At 42.1% G+C, this 23,821-nt stretch overlaps 1 protein-coding gene across 2 annotated transcripts; it reads left to right on the top strand.

Annotated features, from left to right (window-relative positions):
- The first annotated feature begins 5,335 nt into the window (after window positions 1–5,335).
- Window positions 5,336–16,001, top strand: LOC308367879 (gamma-secretase subunit Aph-1b). 2 transcript variants are annotated; one of them, XM_080841878.1, is made up of 7 exons: window positions 5,336–5,870; window positions 6,286–6,456; window positions 6,999–7,072; window positions 9,493–9,615; window positions 10,004–10,131; window positions 11,587–11,710; window positions 14,757–16,001. In XM_080841878.1, exons 1-7 carry the CDS (start codon window positions 5,758–5,760, stop codon window positions 14,798–14,800), a joined length of 777 nt encoding a protein of 258 aa, XP_080698004.1. In that variant the 5' UTR covers window positions 5,336–5,757; the 3' UTR covers window positions 14,801–16,001. The 2 variants fall into 2 exon arrangements, with proteins under 2 accessions (XP_080698004.1, XP_080698005.1); XM_080841879.1 differs by having other exon boundaries at window positions 14,703–16,001.
- Window positions 16,002–23,821: the final 7,820 nt, after the last annotated feature.

The raw sequence follows: 23,821 nt of genomic DNA, 5'->3' as shown, positions 1-23,821 counted from the left end.
ATTATATATATTTTCGTTGATTTGACATTTCGAGGCACTTAAACTAAACTAACGCACTTTGGTTACCTGCAAATATTCCTGATCGAACAATCATCTCTGTTGACCTCTGAGACACACCACTTCACCACCTCCCTCTCTCTGCACACCCTCCGTCTCTCTGTCTCTCTCTCACACACACACACACACACACACACACACACAGCAGCATCTGCTCCCCTAGGTGAGTGGCCCATTGTAATGAAGGAAACTCAAACCACACCTGACATTTTCCCCACACTCAGACTATTGTGTACTCACACACACACACACACACACACACACTCAGACTATTGAGCTTCACTGACACAAAGACACCACAGTACTGCACTAATGGAGGCAGACAAATGTTAGCCCAAATATTGAACACTACTGAGCTGCCTAGTTTTTATTTCCCAAGAAAACCCAACTACTTCCTGTCCTCACAGTTTGGAAAACAATTCTATTGACATTTCCCCATCGCTTTTTTAATTTTTTTCCATGTTAAGTTCTATGTGATTTTATACACACATAGTCACATTTCCTCAATGTTCCAAGTGTTTCTGGGGGGAAAACATCTGACCTTCTCCCTGTTTTGTTCTCCCTTCACCCCCTTCATCACCAGAGAAACTGGGCCAGGCCAAAGAGGAGAACCTGGGCATGCACCAGGTGTTGGATCAGACTCTGCTGGAGCTCAACAATCTATAAAGCGAGCTCCGACGCTAGGACCCTCCAAGAGTCTAAAAACACACTTAGCTTTACAAAAAAAAAATCAAAAGGTCCAAGTGCCTCACTACAGGCATTTTACATAAGCATCCCCTTCAGAGAGGTCCTTTGAGATCGGATACTTAATGTGAAAAGTCAACTCCCAGACATCATCCCATATCTGAAGCATTTCTCTAGGGATCCAGCATGTGGACACAATAAAATGCCATGCCTGAAATACAAACTAGCGACTCGCTGCCACAACCTAAGCCAATACCAGTCGTGCGGCACCATAACACCACTGCTGACTGGTTTTGATGCAGCTAGACTCTTAACAACCCTGTGTTTCAGTTTAGTGTTTTTGCCCCCCCATTCCTTTGCTATGTTGAACACTACTAAACCCAAATGTGCTGGCATTTGCTTTTTGTCTTGTTTCTCCGACCACTTTCTTTCTGACGTTTGATCTGCCTTTTTGCTCTCAGTCTGGAGAGGGCTATGCTGTATCAGGAAAAATCTTTACAAAATGATTTACAGGCAGTTCTTCTATGAGTCCCGTGACCACGTATAGACTGTTTCGGATCAGTACTTGAATTTAGTCGATCAAATGGGCAGCAAATTGAACTAATCCTAAACGTTATACTGTATGGTATAACATTTTATTTGAAATTCCACCAGTTGTACAAGTTTCTATTCAGATGAATGAATGTTCGTACCTGTCGGAAAACAGTACTTATATAAAGGTTTAGGCTTACTCTTGCGAACATGACAAAGTTTGTTCCTGTGAAATGTAACAACCTGTTCCACTTTGTTTTGGCACTTAAAATCTTAAATAATTAATTTCCTGAAGGATTCTCGTGAGATGTCCTTCTTGTTGGGCTACTTAAGCATTTCCTTTTTCGTCATTTTCTCTCTTTTTTCTGAATTTCATGTATTAATCGAAACATCCCTTATAGAACTCTGGGTCACTCAATACTTTTAGTTTTGGGAGTAAACATAACATTCTACTTCATTCATTCATTTGTAAGTTCTGAAAAAAAAGTTGACATTTTAAATTTGCAAGTTAGATTAAAGGGAATTGATCACTTTTAAAAAAATTAAATGAATTTAACCTTTTGTATGACTTTTTTTGGCCTCTTTTTACAACCCACATAAGTATTCTATGCAAATGATTGTGTACGCTCTTTTAAGATGGGACAAATAAAGGCAAAGACAATGGCTGTTCTGTGTACTTTCTGCTTTTATCTTGCTCTCTAAGGTATGTTCTAGACTAATTATTGTTGTAACCGTATTACATTGATGAGACACAGTTCCAGAAACTGCCCCATTTTAGTAAAACCATAAATACCAAACCAATGTATGTGCTCCAATGTAAGGAAATCTCATGACAAATACCTTAAGATTGAATGCAAAATATATCACATACATGACATTGATATGTACAGTCTGTGCAATGAGCTTTTTTAAAACACTAATGTCCAAACATTTTACCACGATGAATCAGCAGTGCCATCTATAGAGGTTTTCTATACCTGTTCCTTTGCTCTCATCAGCATGAAGCATCTATGTTCTGGTGGAAACATGGCATCGGATTTTAATAACTAAAGTTGAATGTAAAGATTAATGCAGTGGCTTACAAGAGTATTTAAAGCAGCAATAAGTAGTTCTGTTCCAAAACTAGCAAGCGTACTACCTAAAAGGCACACAGAAACCTTGCAAACACCACCAACAGCCCAGCTGGCACTGATAGAAGCTTGCCAACACATTAACTGGTGTCTTTTGGCAGTATACTGTAGCTGGCAATGACATACTGTGAAAACTTGTCTTCCATTTTTGCCGGGTGTTCCAGCCTGGAACACAGAACTACATATTGCATATCCTGGATGGCTAGTGGGACAGACACAGGTGTTTATCTGTCCTTCACATGACCATATGCTATCAAAATTAATTTGAGGATGGTACCAAAACTAGTTGCCTATATAACCATACCTCCAAAAGTATCAAATTGTATCATAGTGTAGCTTTAACCCCCTTGAAAGCCAGCACTTTTCTCCCAATAACAAAAGACACTTCTGCATATTTATACTGTAGTATATTTCCAAAGGCAGTATAAGAGTTATATGTCTGAGTTATATGAAGGAAGTGGAAATTGCATTACAACACCCACATGCTTTGTAGAAAGGTTGTCCCCCAAACCAAACATTCAAGAAAGATATTAGTGTAGGAAGCCACCACAGTCCAGCGATCACAAAATTGGGCTCAAATTGGGATGCAGGAGTAGGAGCCCACAAGGTAAGAGCTATGCATAAAACTGGACTCTATTGGAAGATGGGGGGGGAGACACTTTTTTAGATGATCCACATTAAAACATGTATGAAAATGGTTTAAGATATGGGAAAGGGTTGTTATGGTCATATGACACTTACACTGCCAATGCCTCAAGAAACACCATGTGAAATATGGCAGTGGTAACATCATGCTCTGGGGATATTTCTCGTCTGCAGGAACTACCAAACTTTTTATCATTGAAGGGACAATGAATGGAAGTAAAGTCTACACAATATCATAAGAAAACCTGTTGAAGACTGTTTTAAAACTAAGGCTTGGGAGAAGGATTACCTACCAGGGCACAATGCTAAAGGAACACTGGGGTGCCTCAAAAACAATCAAGCGAATATCCTTAAATTAGCACTAAAATGTCAAGTATACATTTTGTTTGTTTATTGTGTCGGTTTTGTTTGTTTGTTTATTGTTCATCTGTACTATGTACCCTCAATCAGGGCATTGCTGCAAAAGAGCCCTCTGCTCAGTCCTTGAATAAATAATGATTATGACGATGCAGATACACCCCACTTAGACCAGCCTACTGCATCTCATAATGCAACGGTGATTTCCAACTTTCCATAAAATTCAAAAAGTATGGCAGAGAACAGCAGTGGCTTACTTGCAACTCTAGCTTCAGCGACGACTATAAATCTAAGCCTCTGTAGCATAATTGTAGCATAATATGCTTTAATTTGAAAGTTGTAGAGATATTTTTGAAAAATGTATGTTATAATTGTGGGTTGTTCATTTGTAACAGAACAATTGCTGTGGGTTAGCTTACATGCTAAATTCAGCCTTGAGGGGACGACAGTAAGCTTGCATTCGCTATTATTTTATAACTAAGTAGGCTAGAGCTGCTGTCATGCCCTGCAATGGACGTGTTTTCGGGCAGTTAGCGCCATCTAGTTATCTTTCAAAGAGGGCAGCAGCAGCTAGATACATTGTTCAATTATTTCAACTTTTACTAAATGAAGACCTGAGGAAAAACTATTTTTTAGAAGTGGTTATGATAAGAAAGTAACCTACAAAACATAAGAAAGAAGATAAATATATAAAACATAGAGAGGACAATAATACTACAAAAAAAACAGGAAACGATTAGGTACCAATTAATAGGCCACATGTATTATTATTAATAATAATAATAATAATAATTATAATAATATATTATAATTATGAATAGAGAGTGTTCCTAGTATCACCAGCTGCCATGATATCATCAAACAGGTGGGAGAAGTAAGGCAAAACTAACCTCCATCAGCAGTGAAATGCCAGCTAGGTTATGTAGGTGTTCACCTGTTGTTATATTGAGTGAACAGGAGTCCTATGTTGCTGGAGGCAATACTCCATGCCGCATGGCTTAAGGCAGGAGTACCTGACAGGTGAACACTTCTCTGATGAAGAAAGAAGGTGTACTGCTTCTGCTTGTTAAAAATGCGGAAAATTCCCTCTGCAATTTGGTTAACTTTTCTATGGACAGTTTTTCATGGTTCCCCTCCCACGGCTCCTACAAGGGAAATATTTGTATGCGCTCCAAAAAAAAGTCAAACAGCGGGAACATTAGGGGCCATTTAGCTAGTGGTGTCAGTGTTGATGAAGGGGAAACTGTTAGAAATGTATTTTAAGATATAACGTTTGGTAATAGCAGCATGACATTTCATCCTCTCTAAAACATTTTCAGATATTTGTAAATAACATCTACAAATAGGTTTAATAAAGGTGAATTAGATGGTTTATTGGGGTAAAAAAAAAAAAGGGCTCCTGCAGAAGCACATTTGATCCTGGGGGGACGAGGGGCTGAATAAAGTAATTTGTAATTTTGTAATTTGGCTCATTTATTTTTGTTTACTTGTCAAATGTTTGGTATCATAATCATACTTGGTCCTCATAAGTGATAACAAGAATAATAATGACACCAGAATTTCATGATATACTAGGGATGATATCATTGAATGTAAGATTATGTGGATCAATGGATAAAACACACAGACACACAGACACACACAGACACACACAGACACACACACACACACACACACACACACACACACACACACACTTATAGCATGTATACAACAAATATAAATTGGGTGCACTCTAATAAAATGTTCTGGGGAGGGTAGTATCGTGCAGTACACAGTGTATGTTGGGCATGGGCAAGTTTGACCATAGACATATCTATATATGAGTATGACATTTGAATGCGAGAAGTCACCCGGAAGTACAATAAAACAACATAGCCACTCCCAGGAAATGACCTCACGCGTGAAGTATTTTACGAGAAAGAGGAAGTAAAACGTTAAGTTTGGAAGTGTTTTGTTCTCATCATTGAAAGAAGATCATGTGATAAAGATGCGGAAAAAGTAGACTAAACGTGGAAAACGATGCTGTTGTTCTAATAAGCAACCGCAAGTTGTAACGTTTATAGATTAACGTGTCTGCTATCTTATAATAGGCAGCGTTTGAGTGATCAAGCCATTGTGTTCAGAGGAATGCAAGTGGTTTTCAGTGATAGCATTGCATTGTTCCGTCAACGGTATCGGATCTCTAGCCGAGAAACTGGCAAATAATAGGAACCATTTTCATTTTGCATTACTATTGTCATAAGTATGTGTTCAGTTCGTAAGATTTAGCGTTCAAGTGAAGGACTTGTGGTAGCTAACGGTAGTGTAGCTCGTTGATCATCTCGCCCTTTTCTACGGTACACAGCTAGCGATGACGGTTGCGGTGTTTTTCGGGTGTGCATTTATTGCATTCGGGCCCGCGTTCTCTCTTTTTATATTCACAATCGCAAAGGATCCACTTCGAGTAATCATTCTCATTGCTGGGTAAGTAATCTTCTACTTTTTAACCAACGGTTAATCCTCAGGTGCACAACCCGGCAGCACATGACTTGAAGCAGGTGATGTGATTTATTTTCAGTGACGGCTGGTTATGTTGCCTTTTGTTTCGTTTGAATGAAATCGTCAGTTGTTGATGTTCTTTTTGTCCTTTTCTATACCCGGAAAAAAGGACTTTACCGAATTTGATTTTGGGCTTAGATACCTTAAGCCGATTGTTTTTACTAGTTGTTATTTATTAGTGAAAAGCTTCATGAAATTGAAGCAGGCAATTTCCACAGACTACACTGTCTTTTTCAACCTCTAAATACATTAGAACAATTAATGGTTTAATTAAAAATTATAGTTAAATAAACTATTCTAATTATGTTGTGATCATAAATATTCTCTTTGTGTTTTACAGGGCATTCTTTTGGCTCCTGTCACTTCTCCTATCCTCTTTGGTTTGGTTCATTGCTACGAAGGCCAGCAATGCAGACGATACAAGTCTACAACGAGGCCTGTTGATATTTGGGGTCATATTTTCAGTATTGCTGCAGGAGGTATTCCGTTATGGCTACTACAGGCTACTGAGGTAAGATCCATTCTTTTGACAAACAGCCTAATTGTTCAACCAACCGGTTTCAGCGCAAAACAGGAAAAACTGTGTTAGACAATTATCCACATGACGAGAAAAAAATGAAAACTGTTTGAACTAAATGAAGTATGCCTCCACAGTGGCTCCTTTAAAAATAACTTGTTTATAGTTTTTTTTCGTGCTTTGCTTCATCGTCAGAAAAAGTGAGTCATTTGTCTCTCGCAATAAGGAAATGTGAATTCAGCATGGTGGTTAAGGGTTTACGGTTAATATACAACCGGAGTGATCAATCAGGTCATCATACTGCCATCATAAAGTACTCTGGAAGATGTTTCACATCACAGCCTACAGAATATCTCTTAATCTACCAAAGTGATCCAGGTTTATTAACTGTTGAAGTTACTGGAGGGAACTGTTTAGGGTATTGTTCATTTTTTGACATTTCATAGCTGTGCCTCAGAAAGTTCTTTGGTTAGGAATGTAACCCCTTCATAGTATTGATCCTAACCCCTTTTGTCAATTATGTGCACGTCATTCAGGAAGGCGAATGAAGGCTTGGCTGCAATCAGTGAAGATGACGCCTCTTCAATATCGGTCCAGCAGATGGCTTATGGTAATAATAATATTTAAAAAAAATTATAGCGCTTTTCTAAATACCCAAATATGGCTTACACGAATCTCTGAGTGCTTCTTCTTGGCCAGTTTCTTGCCTAGTTCTCACCATTAACATGCACGATGACCACCTACACACACACACACACACACACACACACATTAACATGCACGCTTCAGCTCCTGTCAGTGAGAAAGAGAAAGTAACTTTGGAAGCTGTGTTGTCTTATGCTACAGAAAGTGCTGTTGCACTGACTAATGAAAAACACTCTCAATACGTGTTAGGAAATAGTTCCACAGCCATGCTCATGTAAAGTATAACAGCACAGTCTGAAGAGATATTTAGTTTTTTTTTTTTCAACAAGCGTTTTACTGACACAACAAGAAAAACTAGAAAAGAAAGAAGAAAAGAAAAGTTATACTTAATATCGGCCCTCAGGACATGTCTGTGGTCTGATCATATGACTCGGCTGGAACTAGCTGGTCTAGAATAACGTTTAGGCACAGACTGGGGGATTCAACGTGTTGCATTAATCCCCACTCTTGTCATTTAACAACTGTGGCTTCTACCGCTTTTGCAAATCTGGCTTTTACCTCATTAGTTGTGGTGTAATGTGATGAGCTTCAGCTTCAGCTCACCGAAAGGATGATGTAATGCTTCGTCAGGAGTAGTAGGTCATCCACCACACTGTGGGTGATTGAGCACTAGCCTGTCTCATGGTAGCCTGCACACATCACCCTTCTCCCGGCCCATTTCTCCCATCCCTCGTTTATTGTGCGGACATTAATCGTGTTTTTGATCTCAGCAAGTTGGCGATTAGACAGTAAGGATGTTCAGCTGATGTTTCACGCCAGTAAGGCCAGAGCACCTGAAATATGAGGCTGGTCATTGACAAGAGATAGATCATTTCAGCAGAACATATGCCTCACTAACACAAAGGCACCCTGTTGGTCTGTAATGCAGTGATTTGATTCTTCAAAGCAAAGTAAGCACTATAGACATATAAAAAGGAAGTTTACACAAAGAGTTTGTGAGTGTGCCATCTTTTGGCTTTTCTTCATCTTTTTATTAGCAGTTGGTAACATCTTATAATATTATCAGCAGTGACAGTAACATATATTATAATATGATGATCTGTAACAGTAACATATATCATCAACAGTAACATATCTTATAATATTATCAACAGTAACATATATTATCATCAGTTACAGTAACATATCATAATATTATTAGCAGTAGCAGTAACATATCTTATAATATTATCAACAGTAACATATATTATCAGCAGTTACAGTAACAAATCATAATATTATTAACAGTAACATATCTTATAATATTATCAGCAGTGACAGTCTATATATATTATAATATGATGAGCAGTAAAAGTAACAAATATAATAATATGATCAGCAGCCTTCTGGTGAGGGAGTGATTATTTGAACCCCTTATGTAAATCCAGTTGCCTGTGGCCCTCTGACTTGAGGGGCCTTTTTGCAGGGAATTTTTATCACATTTTTCTAATGTTATATTTTAGTTCTTAAACTATGGCATTAAATTTCAATGAAGTACGTTTCGTAGCTGTGCCACAACTGTGCCCGACCGCAACGTTTGGGTTCTAATTCTGCAGGACCGCACAAGCCCCTGTGCTTCCACCTTTGACTTCCCTCGCCACAGCAACCGTAGTAAACGCACGTCAAAACGAACGCCCTCTGAAGAAGCACCTGCGTCGCCCTGGCCTGCCGTCATGAGTGGCAGCCAGGCAACAACACCGTCCGTGCCCTAAGCCCCGCCCTCGCCCTAGTTTGTTGTTGTTGAATGAAACCTTACAAACTTTTTTTTTTTTATTACAAACTTAAAAACATCTCAGTGCAGCCCGCGCACCAAGTAGCCTGATCTATAGCCCACCGTTAACCTTAACAACAAACAAGCTAGTCTGCTGCAAAATAGCCTTATCAATGACAATGCATACATTGAAAATAAACAGCAAATGTGGATAACAAGGCTAATACGCTGTGGGATCATATTTGGATGTCAAACATTAGTCTGACTATCACCCCTGTCTTGTGGAGCGATGATAGAGCTGTAGCCATGTTTTCATCTATGCTGCCACAAGTCAAGGACATGTTCAGTGTGATCAGTATTAAAGGTGTGTTTAGCTATAGATTATAGGCCTACTTAAAACGATTCATGGATGGATGGATGATGTGCTACTGTAGGGTAACTTTATTTTTTCCATAAATAACGATAGAGTGCACAGCCCTGTTCTAGTGAGCCAGTTATAACGTGGGATGATCTTAACAACCCAGTCTACAAATGACTGATAAATCATTACCATAGAATCGTAGCACACAATTCACACTTGTACAGCATGCTGTTGTTTTGGTTGTCATGGTAACACCCTGTTGTTGTCGCTCCAGTGGCCGGCCTGGGCTTCGGCATAATGAGCGGAGCCTTCTCCATGATCAACATCCTGTCCGACTCCCTGGGCCCGGGCACTGTGGGTATCTTCGGAGACTCCCAGTACTACTTCATCACGTCAGGTGGGTGCATAAGCTGGACTGGTATAGAAACAGTCTGGGGGGGCACTGTAGCTCACACAGTAGCCTCGAACACATTCGCCTGGACGCCCATGGAGGACACGGGTTCGAATCCGGCCCAATGTAATTTCTCCAGTCCACTCCCCACCTCTTCACCCTCTCATTTCCTGTCCCACTCTTAACCTACCTATCAATTAAAGGCATAAAAAAGCCAAAAACAATCTTAAAAAAATCTTAAACAAAAAAAAAAAAAAACAGCATTAGATACATGTGCAGGATTAAGGGTGTGTTGATGAGAAGATTAAATATTGTATTATTATATTTCTGTTGTCATCGTGTGACGTTGACATGGGAGATTGAGATTGTTTTGTTGACCTTTAACCCCTAACAGCTCTCATGACCCTGGCCCTAACCCTTCTCCACACGTTTTGGGGCGTGGTGTTCTTCGAAGGATGCGAGAAGAGGCGGTGGTGGGTGATTGGCGTTGTGGTGATGCTACACCTAATAGTGTCCTGTCTGGTTAGTACACACACACACAAACACACACACACATACACACACACACACAAGCTTCCCAGTACCCAAGCATTTCGTGTTGGTGTGTAGTAGTATTGAAATTCACATTTATAAACATGTTCTAACCCTCGCACAATGCTTTCCTAATCATGTTCACATAGAGATCAATGTGCATCTCACTGCCACAGCACACAGAATAGTTCTATGCCCATGTAGGCGGATCAGTGGTCATTAAAGTAAGCAGTGTCACTGCCCTCTGCTCAGCTGAGGGGCACTGACTGCAGGAGAGCGCTGTGTCCACTAGAGGGAGTGCTGGAGCCATGTTCCTCTGGAGCAGCTGAAGTTAACAGCCATTCCTAGAAATGTGATGTGACCAGCTTCAGTGCGCCACAATACTGATGCATAGTAGATATTACTATGGGTAATATGTAGGCACTCTGAGATTCCTGTGAATGAAAAGTGCGTTAAAAATAAAATGAATTATTATTATTATTATATTAACTCAATTTCTGAGTGAGGGCTGGTGATGGTTTTCTAATTCCAGTCAGTGAAGTTCAATGTAAAGGACGGTGTGAGTGTCTGCCAGGCCATGATCAATCTCTTTAAGCTGTTGTTATTTCCAGCGTGGTTGTTTACTTACTGTCTTGGCTTTTTGTCATTATGATATCGATTGAAGAGCTTAAAGCGTTACCTAGTTCCTCAGTGTCGATGGCGTAACCTCAAGCTTTCGACACATCTCGATGTCAAAACTTGGCCATATGTTAAAATGGTAAATTGTTGAGAGCTGAGCTGGGAATGCGTTTGTAATAGTCCATAGGAGTAAGTCCGACTATAGGTGAGGTTAGCTGTGTGTTCCTATCCTATAGTCTGGTCAAAGGTTGGTGTAGGTAGACTTGGGTACTGTTTAGCTTGTGGTTATGCCACAGCGTGGAACAGCCATAAAAAAAAAACTAATTTTAGACAAACGTCTGTCATATTTTAAACACGACCACTGCATTTACAAAGAATGGCAACACACCCTGTGACAGAAGGGATCTATTTATTTGAATGTGTGAACAGGAATGCCTTTCTGTACATCGCCCAGTGTGTTGCGTTTAGAAATCCATTTTAAAAGTGCTGGCATAGCGTTTCCCCAGAGTCGATCGGTTCCTCTGTTGGAACATCTTGTAATGTAGTTGACCATGGGCTTGAATGCATGACGGGCCCTATAGTAGTTAAGAATAGCATTTTTATTATACATAAATTATTATACATTTTACTACACATAAAATGCTATTTAAATACAGAATGCAGTTCTGTACCTGTTTGTAAATGAGCTTCAGGTGAATGTAGAATACGCTATAAATTAAATTAATTATTAATATTATTATTATTATTATTATGTGTAAATGTTAAATGAATAGTATGAGTGTGTCCACTTTAAGATGAGTTAATGGGCTTGTGTTTCCTCTTTGGCAGTCTCTGATGAATCCACTCTACTCTGGCAGTCTGCCGCCGGTCTACGCCATCATGGTGCTGATGGCTGCATGGGCCTTCTTCTCCGCCGGGGGTTCCCTAGCAACCATCAAGCAGCTCTGCTCACGTAAGACACGCCCTCAACATGTCCGCCATTTTGTTCTATCAGCTTGTATACATAGTTGTGGAGCAGTTACACGGAATTGGGTGAATACACAATGACAGAATTCTGCCGCTTTCATAAACTCAGGTTAGATAAAAACAACAACAACGTACGAACTATTGGATTATTCATTACCACTAACGGCCTTAAAGGTACAGTCCAGGATTCTGGCGAAAGGTTGTGGATATTTGAGTTCCATCAGCCAATCAAGCACTTACAGTGATTCTGAAGCAATGTGTTGATTGGCTGGAATTGTGTATGGCTCGACTTCAAGCCACTGTGGTTCCTATTAGAAGAACCAGGACTGTGTTGGACCACTGAGGGAAAAAGCTAGAGGACCGTGGGGAGCTATTCACCCAATTGGACAAAAATTGTATCAGAATCACGGACTGCACCATTTAAAGGTTTTATTTTCTAATGCTCATTCCAATTCTTTCTGAGGTCTTAAGTTAAAACTGCTTCGGTCAGCATATGTTGTCAAGTAGGTCTGTTTACAAGAAAACTCAACTGCTTTCTCCCGCCTCGTGACACTGTTCCTCACACAAGCACGTTTCATGGCAGCGCTGCGAAACACCAAAACACAGATGTGCGAACGTGCCTCTAGCTCCCTTTCAAAATCCGCAAGGAGCAATAAATTACCCGAGCAGGTGCTCACGTCCAACATCAGAACATCTGAAACGAAGAAAATCACAGGGTGTGGGACACACACACACACACACACACACACACCTCTCCAAGAGTGGCTTAACCTCGTGGGATGCTGATTTAGGGAATGATTGGAATGTTTTCAAGCCGCTTGACTGTTGTTCAGGCTAGCTTAAAGCAGCTAGCCCGGGCAGATAGGGAAACGCTGTCAGGCACGGGCAACATGAGCACATCAGAGGCTCTCTCAGTGGTCTGCTTGCCTCAGGTGGGGTCATTAAGGGTTAAGCCAAGGGTACTTTTAAGAAACGTGATCCTGTGTTAGGCTCAGGCACAATGAGAGTCTTGGAATGGGACAAGCCTTCAGAAGACTAGCTTTCAGTTAGTTAGCTATGTTGTATGTTAAATCTTTACGTGACAATGCGTCAGACGTAGCCATTAAAATGAGTACATTTTACATGTATGCTTATGTGAACGCTGTTATGTAACTGGGAACAGACTCATTTAATGGCTTTTAGTTTCTCCTCTTAAAATGAGCTTCAGGATGTTTAGATGAGCTTTTTCTGTCTTTCATTTTGTATGAGGTCATTCTTTATTTGCTCATGTATGGACAGCAGGAGTCTTTTGTTCTCTTCTTTCATGGTGTGTGTAATTCAAATAGACACTCTTTTTAGCAAAAGCTGTGAAAAAAAATCTTATACCAGAGGGGAAAGTCTGTTGCAGACGTCTTAGTTCATTTTGATATGGTCAGTAAGGCCATATGCAGAACTATAAAGGTTAATGCAGGATGAACAGCAAGATTTTTTCCCCCTGTACAGCGTTTCCTGAGAGGATATGAGAAAAATATATCAGGGGGTCAGAGTATTTACAGTTCAGTCCACAAAGTCCACTGTATGAATTCCATACAATAAAAACAGACAGCATATTGCCCAGTTGAAGATCTCGGTCACTGTAACCTTTTTCCTCAACCGCCAGACTTCACATAACATTTTTATAGTTTCCTTTAATCTCCTTTGTGTTCTGTTGGGTGTTAATGAAAAATCCACCCGCAGTACATTCATAATAGCATGCGTTATGCAACACGACTGTTACATTTAATTTAGGACATGTCTTCTTCATTATATGGATTTCTTCTTAGAATTCAGACTCCGTGTCCACCTCTCTCTGACGTCCGCCAGCCTGTCGTTATTAAAATGCGTTTAGCTGTCTGCGCTAGGCCACAGGGCCGCCCGCTAAAGGCCTCTGAAAATGATTAGCGTTGTGTTTGTGTATCCTTCAGTATGACCTCACACGGCTACCTCTCCTTGGCCAGTCGTTTTAATGTTTGACGTCGGGCCTTCACCAAGAGTCTGTCAAGCATTTAGGATCACGAGACTCCAACTCACAAGGTCGCCACAGAAATCCACCCCAGTGCTCAGCAGCTGTGCTTGACATTTACATTTAGTCATCTAGCAGACGCTTTTGTCCAAAGTGACGTACAAAGGAGAGAACAGTGGAGCTTTACATTTACATCTACTCATTCTGCAGACGCTTTTCTTCAAAGCGACTTTAAGTGCAGTGCAGTGCAACACATTTTCATCAGTGTGGATGCTCCCAGGATTTCAAACCCCTGATCTTATAATAGTAATAATAATAATAATAATAATAATAATTCATTTTATTTGTTGAGCACTCTTCATTCAAGCAGAATCTCAGAGTGCTAAAAAACAGCTCTCGGCAAAAGCACAGTTTAAGAAAAGTAAACCTTTTAAAAAAAAAAGTAGGAACTGCTTTTCGGAATAAAAAGGTTTTTAGGCCAGTCTTGAGAAGGGAGCGGAGAAGGCTTGATCGCCGATGGTGCGTAGCCTAGTGTTCTTGGTTTCGTTGCTCTAGCAGTTCAGCTACAGGGGCTTTAGTACGAACCATCAAAACAGAATAAGAACCACGCAATAAGAAACCTCCATTAAAGGTTAGTCGCTTGGTCCCGGTCACACTCTGGTCGTGCGGCTGTCCTTCAGGTGGGCCCCGTCCAGCCTCCTCTGCCCTGAGGCTTTGTGGGTGATCCTGAGTCGCCCTGTGATTCTGAGTGTGTGTGTGTGTGATGATGCTGATTGTGTGTGTGTGTGTGTGTGTGTGTGTGATGATGATGCTCTGTGTGTGTGTGTGAGTTATTCTGAGTGTGTGTGTGTGTGTGTGTGTGATTCTGAGTGTGTGTGATGCTGCTGAGTGTCTGTGTGTGTCATGATGCTGTGTGTGTTTGTGTGTGTTTGTGTGTGTGTGATGCCTTTTCTTTGGGGGCAGTTTTACTCGACGTGTCTTGTTCTTTTCTTTGCAGGTAGGATGTCTGATGTGAATTCCTCCTAACTGGTTTTTGTTTTGGCAACTCAAGGAGGCCCAGGCCAGGACTCTGTGCTGCTGAGCTCGATGCGTTAGCGGAACAGACACCCCCCCGCCCATCGGTGGAGCCACGCATCAGTCATCCGGAACACGCGTGTGTATGTGTGTGTGTGTGTCTCTCCCGGGGAGGATACCTTTTAAAAACACCGGCATTTTTTACAGCCTTCCTCGGGCTCTTTGGGAGTCGGGACTTTAGAAAGTATCTCTCTTCAAATCGTACACACTGTATATAGCTTGACATGGTTTTCACACACACACACAGACACACACATCCACACACACACACATGCACACCGTCACGCACAGGCCTGTGTGGTTCAAAGAACTTTCTAGACTCACAGAAACTGAGGTGGTTTGTCTTTCCTCAATTTCTTTCTTTTTTCTCCTCCTCCTCCTCTCCTTTTTGGCTTCTGGACTGGAATAGGTGGGACTCTGAGCTACTTTGTCGACTTTTCTTTTTCATTTGTGATTCAAACTTTTCCCTTTTTAATTCTGCATCTGTAATGCAAAGCCTCCTGGAGGTGTCTGAGTGTCTTGGGTGATCCGTGTTTCTGGCCATGTTGAAGGAGATGGTGGAGGATATGGGGTCGTCAGGCATAAGCTCAGTCCGAGGATGACACTGACTGGATGTATAGTGACTTTTTTGAGTTGTGTCCATATCTCCAACTGACCACAAAAAGAAAAGCCAAGCTCTGTAAGTGGTTCCCTTTCTGTTGCACATCCTTTTGTCAATTAAAACGGTCTTTCTTTCAAGAATGCTACAGAGCTGAGTTGTGGGTCTTGTATTTTACTGAATCATTACCTAGGAAGAGGTGCACCAGGGGTCATTTTTTTTTTTAAACATGACAGTTGTAATCTAAGCTTCACAGATTGTTGAAATTAAAACACTTCCAGTTATGTATAAGAAAATTGCTTCATGTTCTCAGCTTTGGATGTTTCGAGTAATTCAAATTTAGAAATTCAAAATATAAAAAACATACCTGCCCCTAATGACTTTTATGCCTTGGTCTTGTAATATGGTTTGAGCTATCCATTGCTTTGATAGTTTTTGCACTTTGTAGGGTATTTACCACAAGATGTACAAATATTATACATCCGATGGCTCTATTTTGTAAACTGAACAGCCTATACAGGTAACAAATCAAAGGATATTTCATACTATTTAAGAGTTCATTTTTCAGGTCATCTCTTGTCAAAATATCACCCCAAGTATGAGACGTACTATGTCAAACCATTCTAGCAAATTCTAGCAATATCTCTGGCAGAAAACTGTTCTTTACTGTGGCCCTTCCCATGTATAGTTCTGAAGCTTTCTCAGTGCACAGACAAACCATTCAAGTCTCGCTCTCCATGGTAATGTTGTTTTATTTTTGTTTCAGTAGGATTCATTTTAGGCCATTTTGCCCAGGGCTTTTAATCACCATCTTGTTCTGCGCAACTAAAGCGATTCTGTCAAGTTAGGCCAGGTCATTATTACTTTTGCCTGTGTTTTTTTTTTCACCAATCCAATTCTCTTGGGTACAAGTAGTGCATTCCTTTACCGGCGTGTTGGCGTGGCAAGCTTCACCGGCGTGTTGGCGTAGCAAGCTTCACCGGCACGTTGGCGTGGCAAGCTTCACCAGCCTTGGTTGGAATGGGTTACTCTGTGTCACCGGTGCCCATTTGGGTTAATGCAACCAAGAGGAGCACCTGTCACCTCTGCGTTGTGTGTGTGTGTGTGTGTGTGTGTGTGTGTGTGTGGACCAAGAGGAGCGCGAGCCCCTGTCACCTCTGCGTCATTCAAGCGCAGGAGCTGGGAGGTGTGCCAAGGCCCGTGGGCTGGCACCGGTGAAGGCCAGGGTTATGGCACCTGTTCAACCCACTCAACCATGCACGCCACCTGTGCCAGGTCATGCCACACAGCCTGACAACTGAACAGCGCGCGTGTGTGTGTGTGTGTGTGTGTGTGTGTGTGTGTGTGTGTGTGTGTGTGTGTGTGTGTGTGTGTGTGTGTGTGTGTGTGTGTGTGTGTGTGTGTGTGTGTGTGTGTGTGTGTGAGAGAGATGACACAAGACCAGCATGACCGGAGCTCTGGGTATCTCAGAGTTCACAAAGCCAGAGACATTCCACAGAGAATGGTCATGTGTGAGTGTATGGCCTTCTGCTCTAGTGTGTGTGTGTGTGTGTGTGTGTAATTCTACCTAATGACTGAATATGTGTTCCTGTGTGTGTGCAACTGTGCACATCACCCTAGTCTGTGTGTGTGTGTGTGTGTGTGTGTGTGTCTGCTTGCGTGTGCACACGTCACCCCAGTGTGGGGGTGCCTTTTTCCAGACATTTCATTGGGGCAGTGTGTGCTTGAGGAGGTTCTTGGCAACCAACATGTGAATGTCTGTGTAGTACTGTGTGTGTGTGTGTGTGTGTAGTACTGTGTGTGTGTGTGTGTGTGTGTGTGTGTATGTGTGTGTGTGTGTAGTACTGCGTGTGTGTGTGTGTGTGTGTGTGTGTGGTACTGCAGACGTCTCTCCACTCATTACCAGCTGCAGACCTTAGCCTGCCTGCCCAGTGGGTTAGCCCTCAGATGGCTACTCTTGTCATCGACAGCTTCCTCACCCCTCACCATCTCTCCTGTATGTTCTTTTTTTAATTTCTTTTTTAACAAATCCGATCTGATAGCCATTTGAAATCATTAGAAATGGGCAAGCTTCTTATTGGAAAGTAGAATGTAGAACTTTCATGTTAGTAAGTCAAAAAAAGAGAATCTGTATGGAATGATTTCTGCTCTTTTGGTTTTCATTGTAACTTGTCAATCTGATTTCAGTCATTAGAATTGGTGCTGACTATTGTTTAACTCCTATTTACTCCAGTGAAGGGTGCAATATTGGATATGTAATGTTTAAATGCTGCTTTATAGAATTTGTAACCGGTGCCAAAAGGCTCCCCTTCTCACAAAAAAAAAAAAATCTTTAACCCATCAATAAAAAAATGGCTTGTGAATGTGTTCTGTAATTTCTTGGATGGTGTGTATTAAAAATAAAACGGCGATTTATTTCAAAAGTCTATATTTTAAATAGTCTTCCAGTTTTTCATCCTATTTTTAGGACCGTCGAAATACAAAATGAAGCCTGATCTAAAATGTATTTCCTTGAGAACATTTAGAAGCAAGCTATGGAGGTTCAGCATTTATGAGCTACTGAGTTCAAATCCACAAGGTTTTTCGTACCAGTTACGCGTCTAAAGCTCTGCCCTTGTGAATATTCTCATCACCTCAGTGGGTTTTGCCTCGCAGAAGACCAGAGCAGAACATTGAAGTGCTGCCTGATGTTAATCCTGCACAACTGCACTAAAGCCTGATATATGTGCAAGCCCTTGCGCGTCTTTACACGTCTTGCGTGCGTCGGCCCCTTTTTCTCGACTTGCGCCAGTTTACGCAAGCCTATTGTTCTGGCGGTGAATTGCTTGGCAGCACGCGCAACCGAAGGGAGCATGAATTGCTAGGAGTAAATTTTACGCAACAATGTGACACCAACGCAGAACCAAGCAGCCGCCTTAACGTTTGGAACTCGAGGCATTTTCTTCCAGTGTCCGCCGTGAGCAGAGTACTCTGTGTTATCACAGAATTCAATTTACAGTTTATGTCCCCCCCCCCCCCCCCCCCCCCCCCATCCCACCATCTGTATCGGCTGATTTATGGCAGAAACCCATTTACTAATCCAGAAGATATACTGTGTGGATTCTATACATACCATACCATGTGCCCAGAAGATATACTGTGTGGATTCTATACATACCATACCATGTGTCCAGAGGAGGCTGGTGTAAGCCCGACTCAGGCTGCTGTCTGTTCAGTGTAATGGATCTGCTTGGAGGAATGTGTGGGATCGCATGCTGCAGCGGAGATGTCTCGTGCTCCCCTCACATGTACACACAACTCGCATACACACTAGAACATCCACTCACATGTACACACCAGACCATCCCCCTCATCCACTCACATGTACACACAACTCTCATACACACTAGATCAGGGGTACTCAAGTAGAAATGATGAGGGGCCACAAAAATTCAGTGACTCAAGGGGCCACAAAAGGCCCGCGGTCCGCTACTTGAGTATGACTGCACTAGATCATCTCCCTCATCCACTCACATGTACACACCATATCATCTCCCTCATCCACTCACATGTACTCACCAGATCATCTCCCTCACCCGCTCTCATATATACATTAGATCATCTTCCTCATCCACTCACACATCAGATCATCCCCTCATTAGGGTATCCTCAGGATCCTGAAGATTCACTGTCAACAGGAGGTCGACAGAAAACTTAAAGGTAAAATGTGTCATATGATATAATAAAAATATATTCAACTGGTATCATCCAAAGTAGTGGTGATTGTACTTCCATATTACTTACTGTTTTTCCAGAACGCTAGTTGTGTCAGGGAAGGCATCTTCAAATCCGCCCCTGGGCTTATAATGGTTTTATGAAAGGATTTCTTCCAAAGAATGTTAGCCTTCTTGGGAAATCCTTTGAAGGCCTGTGAGGGACATTGACATGTGGAATCGTCCCTATACGTCTCCATACACAAATGATGTAAGCATCTGTGAAAACATTTACATTTCACACATAAAACCTTTAATGCACACATGGAACACACCCATCCCCAGCTGGTAACATGTGAAGATCCACAGCTATTTCATTTATTTAACCTCTACTTAAGCAACACGCCTCCTTGATAATTTACGTTTCTTTTTCAAGTGAGGCCAAGATGTCACCCTATTTCACATATGTTGTTCATGTCATAACATACTTTGTAAATGTTTGCTAGACTGATGGTGATGTTCTTCTGCTCTGGATGGGAGGACGGCCTGTGTCTTATGCTGCCCTGTGTGAAAGCAGAGGAATGGCTTACCAATGGAGGATCGCATATGTCATAAGAACTGCTACACAGCATTGTTAAGTTCAATAGTTTAACACCACTGGCAATGAACATATGCTTCTTCACGAACAACATTTTAAGCGTCTTTGAGTGTTAGAAAAGCGCTATATAAATATGAATTATTATTATTATTATTATCAGTGGCGGCTTCTGAAATAATTCTCGGGGGGGGGGGGGGGGGCAATTGTTTTAATAATGATTAAGGAGACCCATTCAGTAGGTACAGTAAGGCAAGCAAGACCTCACTGTTCCTCCTCAAAGTGGGAAGCACATTCGGGGAAGGACGTGTGTGTGTGTGTGTATGTAGCATGAGGCTAGTGGTATAATGTGAGAAGGTGAATTCCCTCCCTTCTCGCCATGGAAAGAAAAAGGGATGTTGCCCTTTAAGAGACAGGACAGGAGATAGAATAAGACAAGAGATACATATGTGTCCAGCGTGCAGTTTTGGAGTGGAGCGCTGGTGGCGCAGTGGTAGTGTCCACGCTCCACACCACCATGGTCACCAGTTCAAACCTCAAAGCAGGGGAAAGGTGGAGAGGACCTGGTGGACTCAGAGGCCCTTAAGCAGGTGTGACATTGAGGGTGGAGGCAGATGTGACGTCTGGTTGGATCACGAGGAGAAAGACACAGGGGGCTTACTAATGACCCCGAGGTTTCTTGCTGTTTTGGATGGAATAAGAGATAAAGAGTCAATATTGATGTTGTGGTGGATGACTTGTTTGGCTGGGAAAACCATCAGTACATACAGCCCGATGGATCGACTCTCCTCTCTGCTCTCTCAGGACCTCACTGTTCCTCCTCAGAGTGGGAGGCACAGGGCTGGGGATGGACGTGTGTGTGTGTGTGCGTGTGCGTGTGCGTGTGCGTGTGCGTGTGCGTGTGCGTGTGCGCATGTGCACGCGAAGCATGAGGCTAGTGGTATAATGTGAGATGTTGCCCTTTAAGAGACAGGAGATAGACACAGACAGGCGATAGAACTAGACAAGAGAGACATATGTGTCCAGAGAGCAGCGTTGGAGTGGAGCGCTGGTGGTGCAGTGGTAGTGTCCACGCTCCACACCACCATGGTCACCAGTTCAAACCTCAAAGCAGGAAGAAGGTGGAGAGGACCTGGTGGACTCAGAGGCCCTGAAGCAGGTGTGACATTGAGGGTGGAGGCAGGTGCGATGTCTGATTGGATCATGAGGAGAAAGACACAGAGGGGCTTACTAATGACCCCGAGGTTTCTTGCTGTTTTGGATGGAACAAGAGATAAAGAGTCAATATTGATGTTGTGGTGGAGAAGCTGCTTTGTTGTTTGTTTATATGTGTGTGTGTGTGTGTGTGTGTGTGTGTGTGTGTGTGTGTGTGTGTGTGTGTGTGTGTGTGTGTGTGTGTGTGTGTGTGTGTGTGTGTGTGTGTGTGTGTGTCAAGAAAAAGGGATGTTGCCCTTTAAGAGACAGGTTATAGACACAGACAGGAGATAGAACTAGACAAGAGAGACATATGTGTCTAGAGAGCAGCTTTGGAGTGGAGCGCTGGTGGCGCAGTGGTAGTGTCCACGCTCCACACCACCATGGTCACCAGTTCAAACCTCAAAGCAGGGAGAAGGTGGAGAGGACCTGGTGGCCCTGAAGCAGGTGTGACATTGAGAGTGGAGCCAGGTGTGATGTCTGGTTGGATCATGAGGAGAAAGAGACAAGGGGGCCTTCTTGGCCCCCTGAAACAATCCAGTGGAAAAGCAGGGGGTTATAGACTTTTTCCAGTGTTCAACTCAACTGCAACACAGGAAAAAGTCTCTTAGATTCTGGCGCTACCATAAGATACATCTATGTACACACACACAGAACTGTATATATGCACTGGCATGCTTGCCCAAGCTCTCTGATTGGACAGGTCAGATGCATGACTCACTCAGTCACACATTTGAACCTCTTACCATCATCATTGCCAAGAGCATACCAACATTGCAATCTGCATGCTTACCACTGCCCCACCTGGACCCTGTCCTCCCATGCATCTCCTGTATGTTTGAGGGTAACATAGTGAGGTGCTGAAGCCTAATATGTTAATCATGCAATAGACTTCCATTTGATTGAGAATGACTGTGTGACAGTGGTACAGGAGGTAGAGAAGTCGTTTAGTAATCAGAAGGTTGCCAATTCGATTCCCTGTCGAAGCGTCCTTGTGCAAGACTCTGAACCCCTAATTGCTCCTGATGTGCAATGTGCAATCAGTGTTTATGTAAAATGTGTATACATCCTCGTAAGTTGCTTTGGATAAAAGCGTCTGCTTAATGACAATGTAAATGAGGAATTAGGGGACCATTACCATCCATTACATAACATGGGCGCTGTAGACAAGATCTTTTCATTCTTGCTCATGATGTCTGTCCCTGTGTGTGTGTGTGTTGTGTGGGGGGGCTGCAGTCAGATGGTCGTGGCAAAAGTTTCGGGGTTTTCCTTTAACCCTGTTACTATTCCCTAATGCTTGTATCATCTGGAGAGTGTGGGTGCAGATTTGTCAGACTTGCAGCCATTTCACACACCGAATCCAAATTGCGTTACCGAAACATTTATTACAAAGTGAATGAACATGAAAAATAAATGCCGATATTTCAGTCCTTTTGATCTTTAGCTTTGCCGATGCATCAATGGTCAGGACTACGACCTTCCCAAGACTCCCAAAGACAGTTGAGTAGGCTGAGGCTGAGGTCAATGACGGTGTTGCTCTGTAAACAGATCTCATTGGCAGTGGCGGCTCCTGAAAAAATTCTCAGGGGGGGCAATTTTTTTGATAATGATTAAGGCGACCTATTCAGTAGGTACATTAAGTTATCCGATTTACTCATACAGCAAAACCTTTTTGTCCACTATTGGCAGCAACCAACAGTAATATCTCCCCTCTTTCTACATAGCTAGAGTAGCAAGATACAAGTGGAACGCTATGGAAGAAAGTTACATTCAGGAGCCTTCATAAGCAAACATGATGTGGCTCCACATTAAATTATCCCACTTTTTCATTATCCACACGTCTCAAATGTTGTATGATGTAACCTAGCTGAACAGGACACATGATATGTCCACTAACAACATAAAGAAGGGGGCAACTTACGTCAAAACCAACGATATTTATTGACTGATCTTGAAAGTATTGGCTTACAAAAGCAAAATAAGTCATCACATAAATCATTATTTAAAGTTAGTTCACACTGTGAAACCTATGAAAAGTGACAGTGGTATATAGATACAGACCGCATTAGCCACTTCACGACCGCGATTTTCTTTTGTTCCAATTTCCCTCCCTTTGTAGAAAACTGTTGAATGGATACTTTTGGTCTAGGGTTTTTTGGTCAATTTATCTTCAATATTACGCTGACTAAAAAGAAGTTTCTGTCAAAGAGCTAGCGCTGAACAGGTGCCATCTTGACATGCCTTTGTCGAAGCTGTGTGACGTCCTCATTGCATTTTACCATAGGCTTTTGCGTCGCTTACTTATGACTAGACTTGGAGGGGCGAGCCCCATAGACATGTATCTATACATGTCTATGGCGAGCCCTCCCGGAAGCCATAGAGAATGCATTGAGAGCTCTGTTTTGTGAAAAAAACGCATTTAACATGGGAGTCAATGGGAGAGGTCTGGGGCGATTTTCATTTCGTCCAAGATCGCCCTGAAGGGGCGGGGCCATTTGAATCACGACTCTACTGTTACCTGATTCGACAAAGACATACAGAGGCATATCAGACGGTCTAGTGGTAGAATCCGACAGAAAAAAAATATGAAATTTACATTTACATGTAGTCGTGCAATTGAATTTATACATCAGGAATTATCATTTTTTATTTTTTTATTTTCTTCCTTTTCCCATAGGCAGTGCGTCGCCCCAATCGCCCTTATGGACGAGCCGCCACTGATTATTATTATTGACTGAAAATAGGTATTTGGTGAATTTACCACCAGAATTGTGCGTGGCTTTTAGTTAATTATTGGATGGCTGCAGTGTTTTTGCTGACGGCCCGCTTGTGTCCCTTTTGCCATTTTGTGGCTGACCTCAAGAAAGCTGTTAACTCCACTGAAAGAGTGCTTGGTATAGTGGAGGTCTAGGCCTCAGTAGTATCCTCAGCCGATAGCAAGTCACATTTGTGCTGATTTTGGG

Source organism: Sprattus sprattus (assembly GCF_963457725.1).
Source record: "Sprattus sprattus genome assembly, chromosome: 7".
Lineage (NCBI taxonomy): Eukaryota > Metazoa > Chordata > Actinopteri > Clupeiformes > Clupeidae > Sprattus > Sprattus sprattus.
This window is presented reverse-complemented; position numbering and strand designations above follow the sequence as displayed.

What these genes read in the sequence shown, in the direction of transcription:
- LOC308367879 (XM_080841878.1), top strand. Translation starts at nt 5,758, where the DNA reads ATGACGGTTGCGGTGTTTTTCGGGTGTGCATTTATTGCATTCGGGCCC. An exon ending in GTACTACTTCATCACGTCAG is followed by an intron (nt 9,616 to 10,003) that starts GTGGGTGCATAA and finishes AACCCCTAACAG; the next exon opens with CTCTCATGACCCTGGCCCTA. An exon ending in ACCTAATAGTGTCCTGTCTG is followed by an intron (nt 10,132 to 11,586) that starts GTTAGTACACAC and finishes CCTCTTTGGCAG; the next exon opens with TCTCTGATGAATCCACTCTA.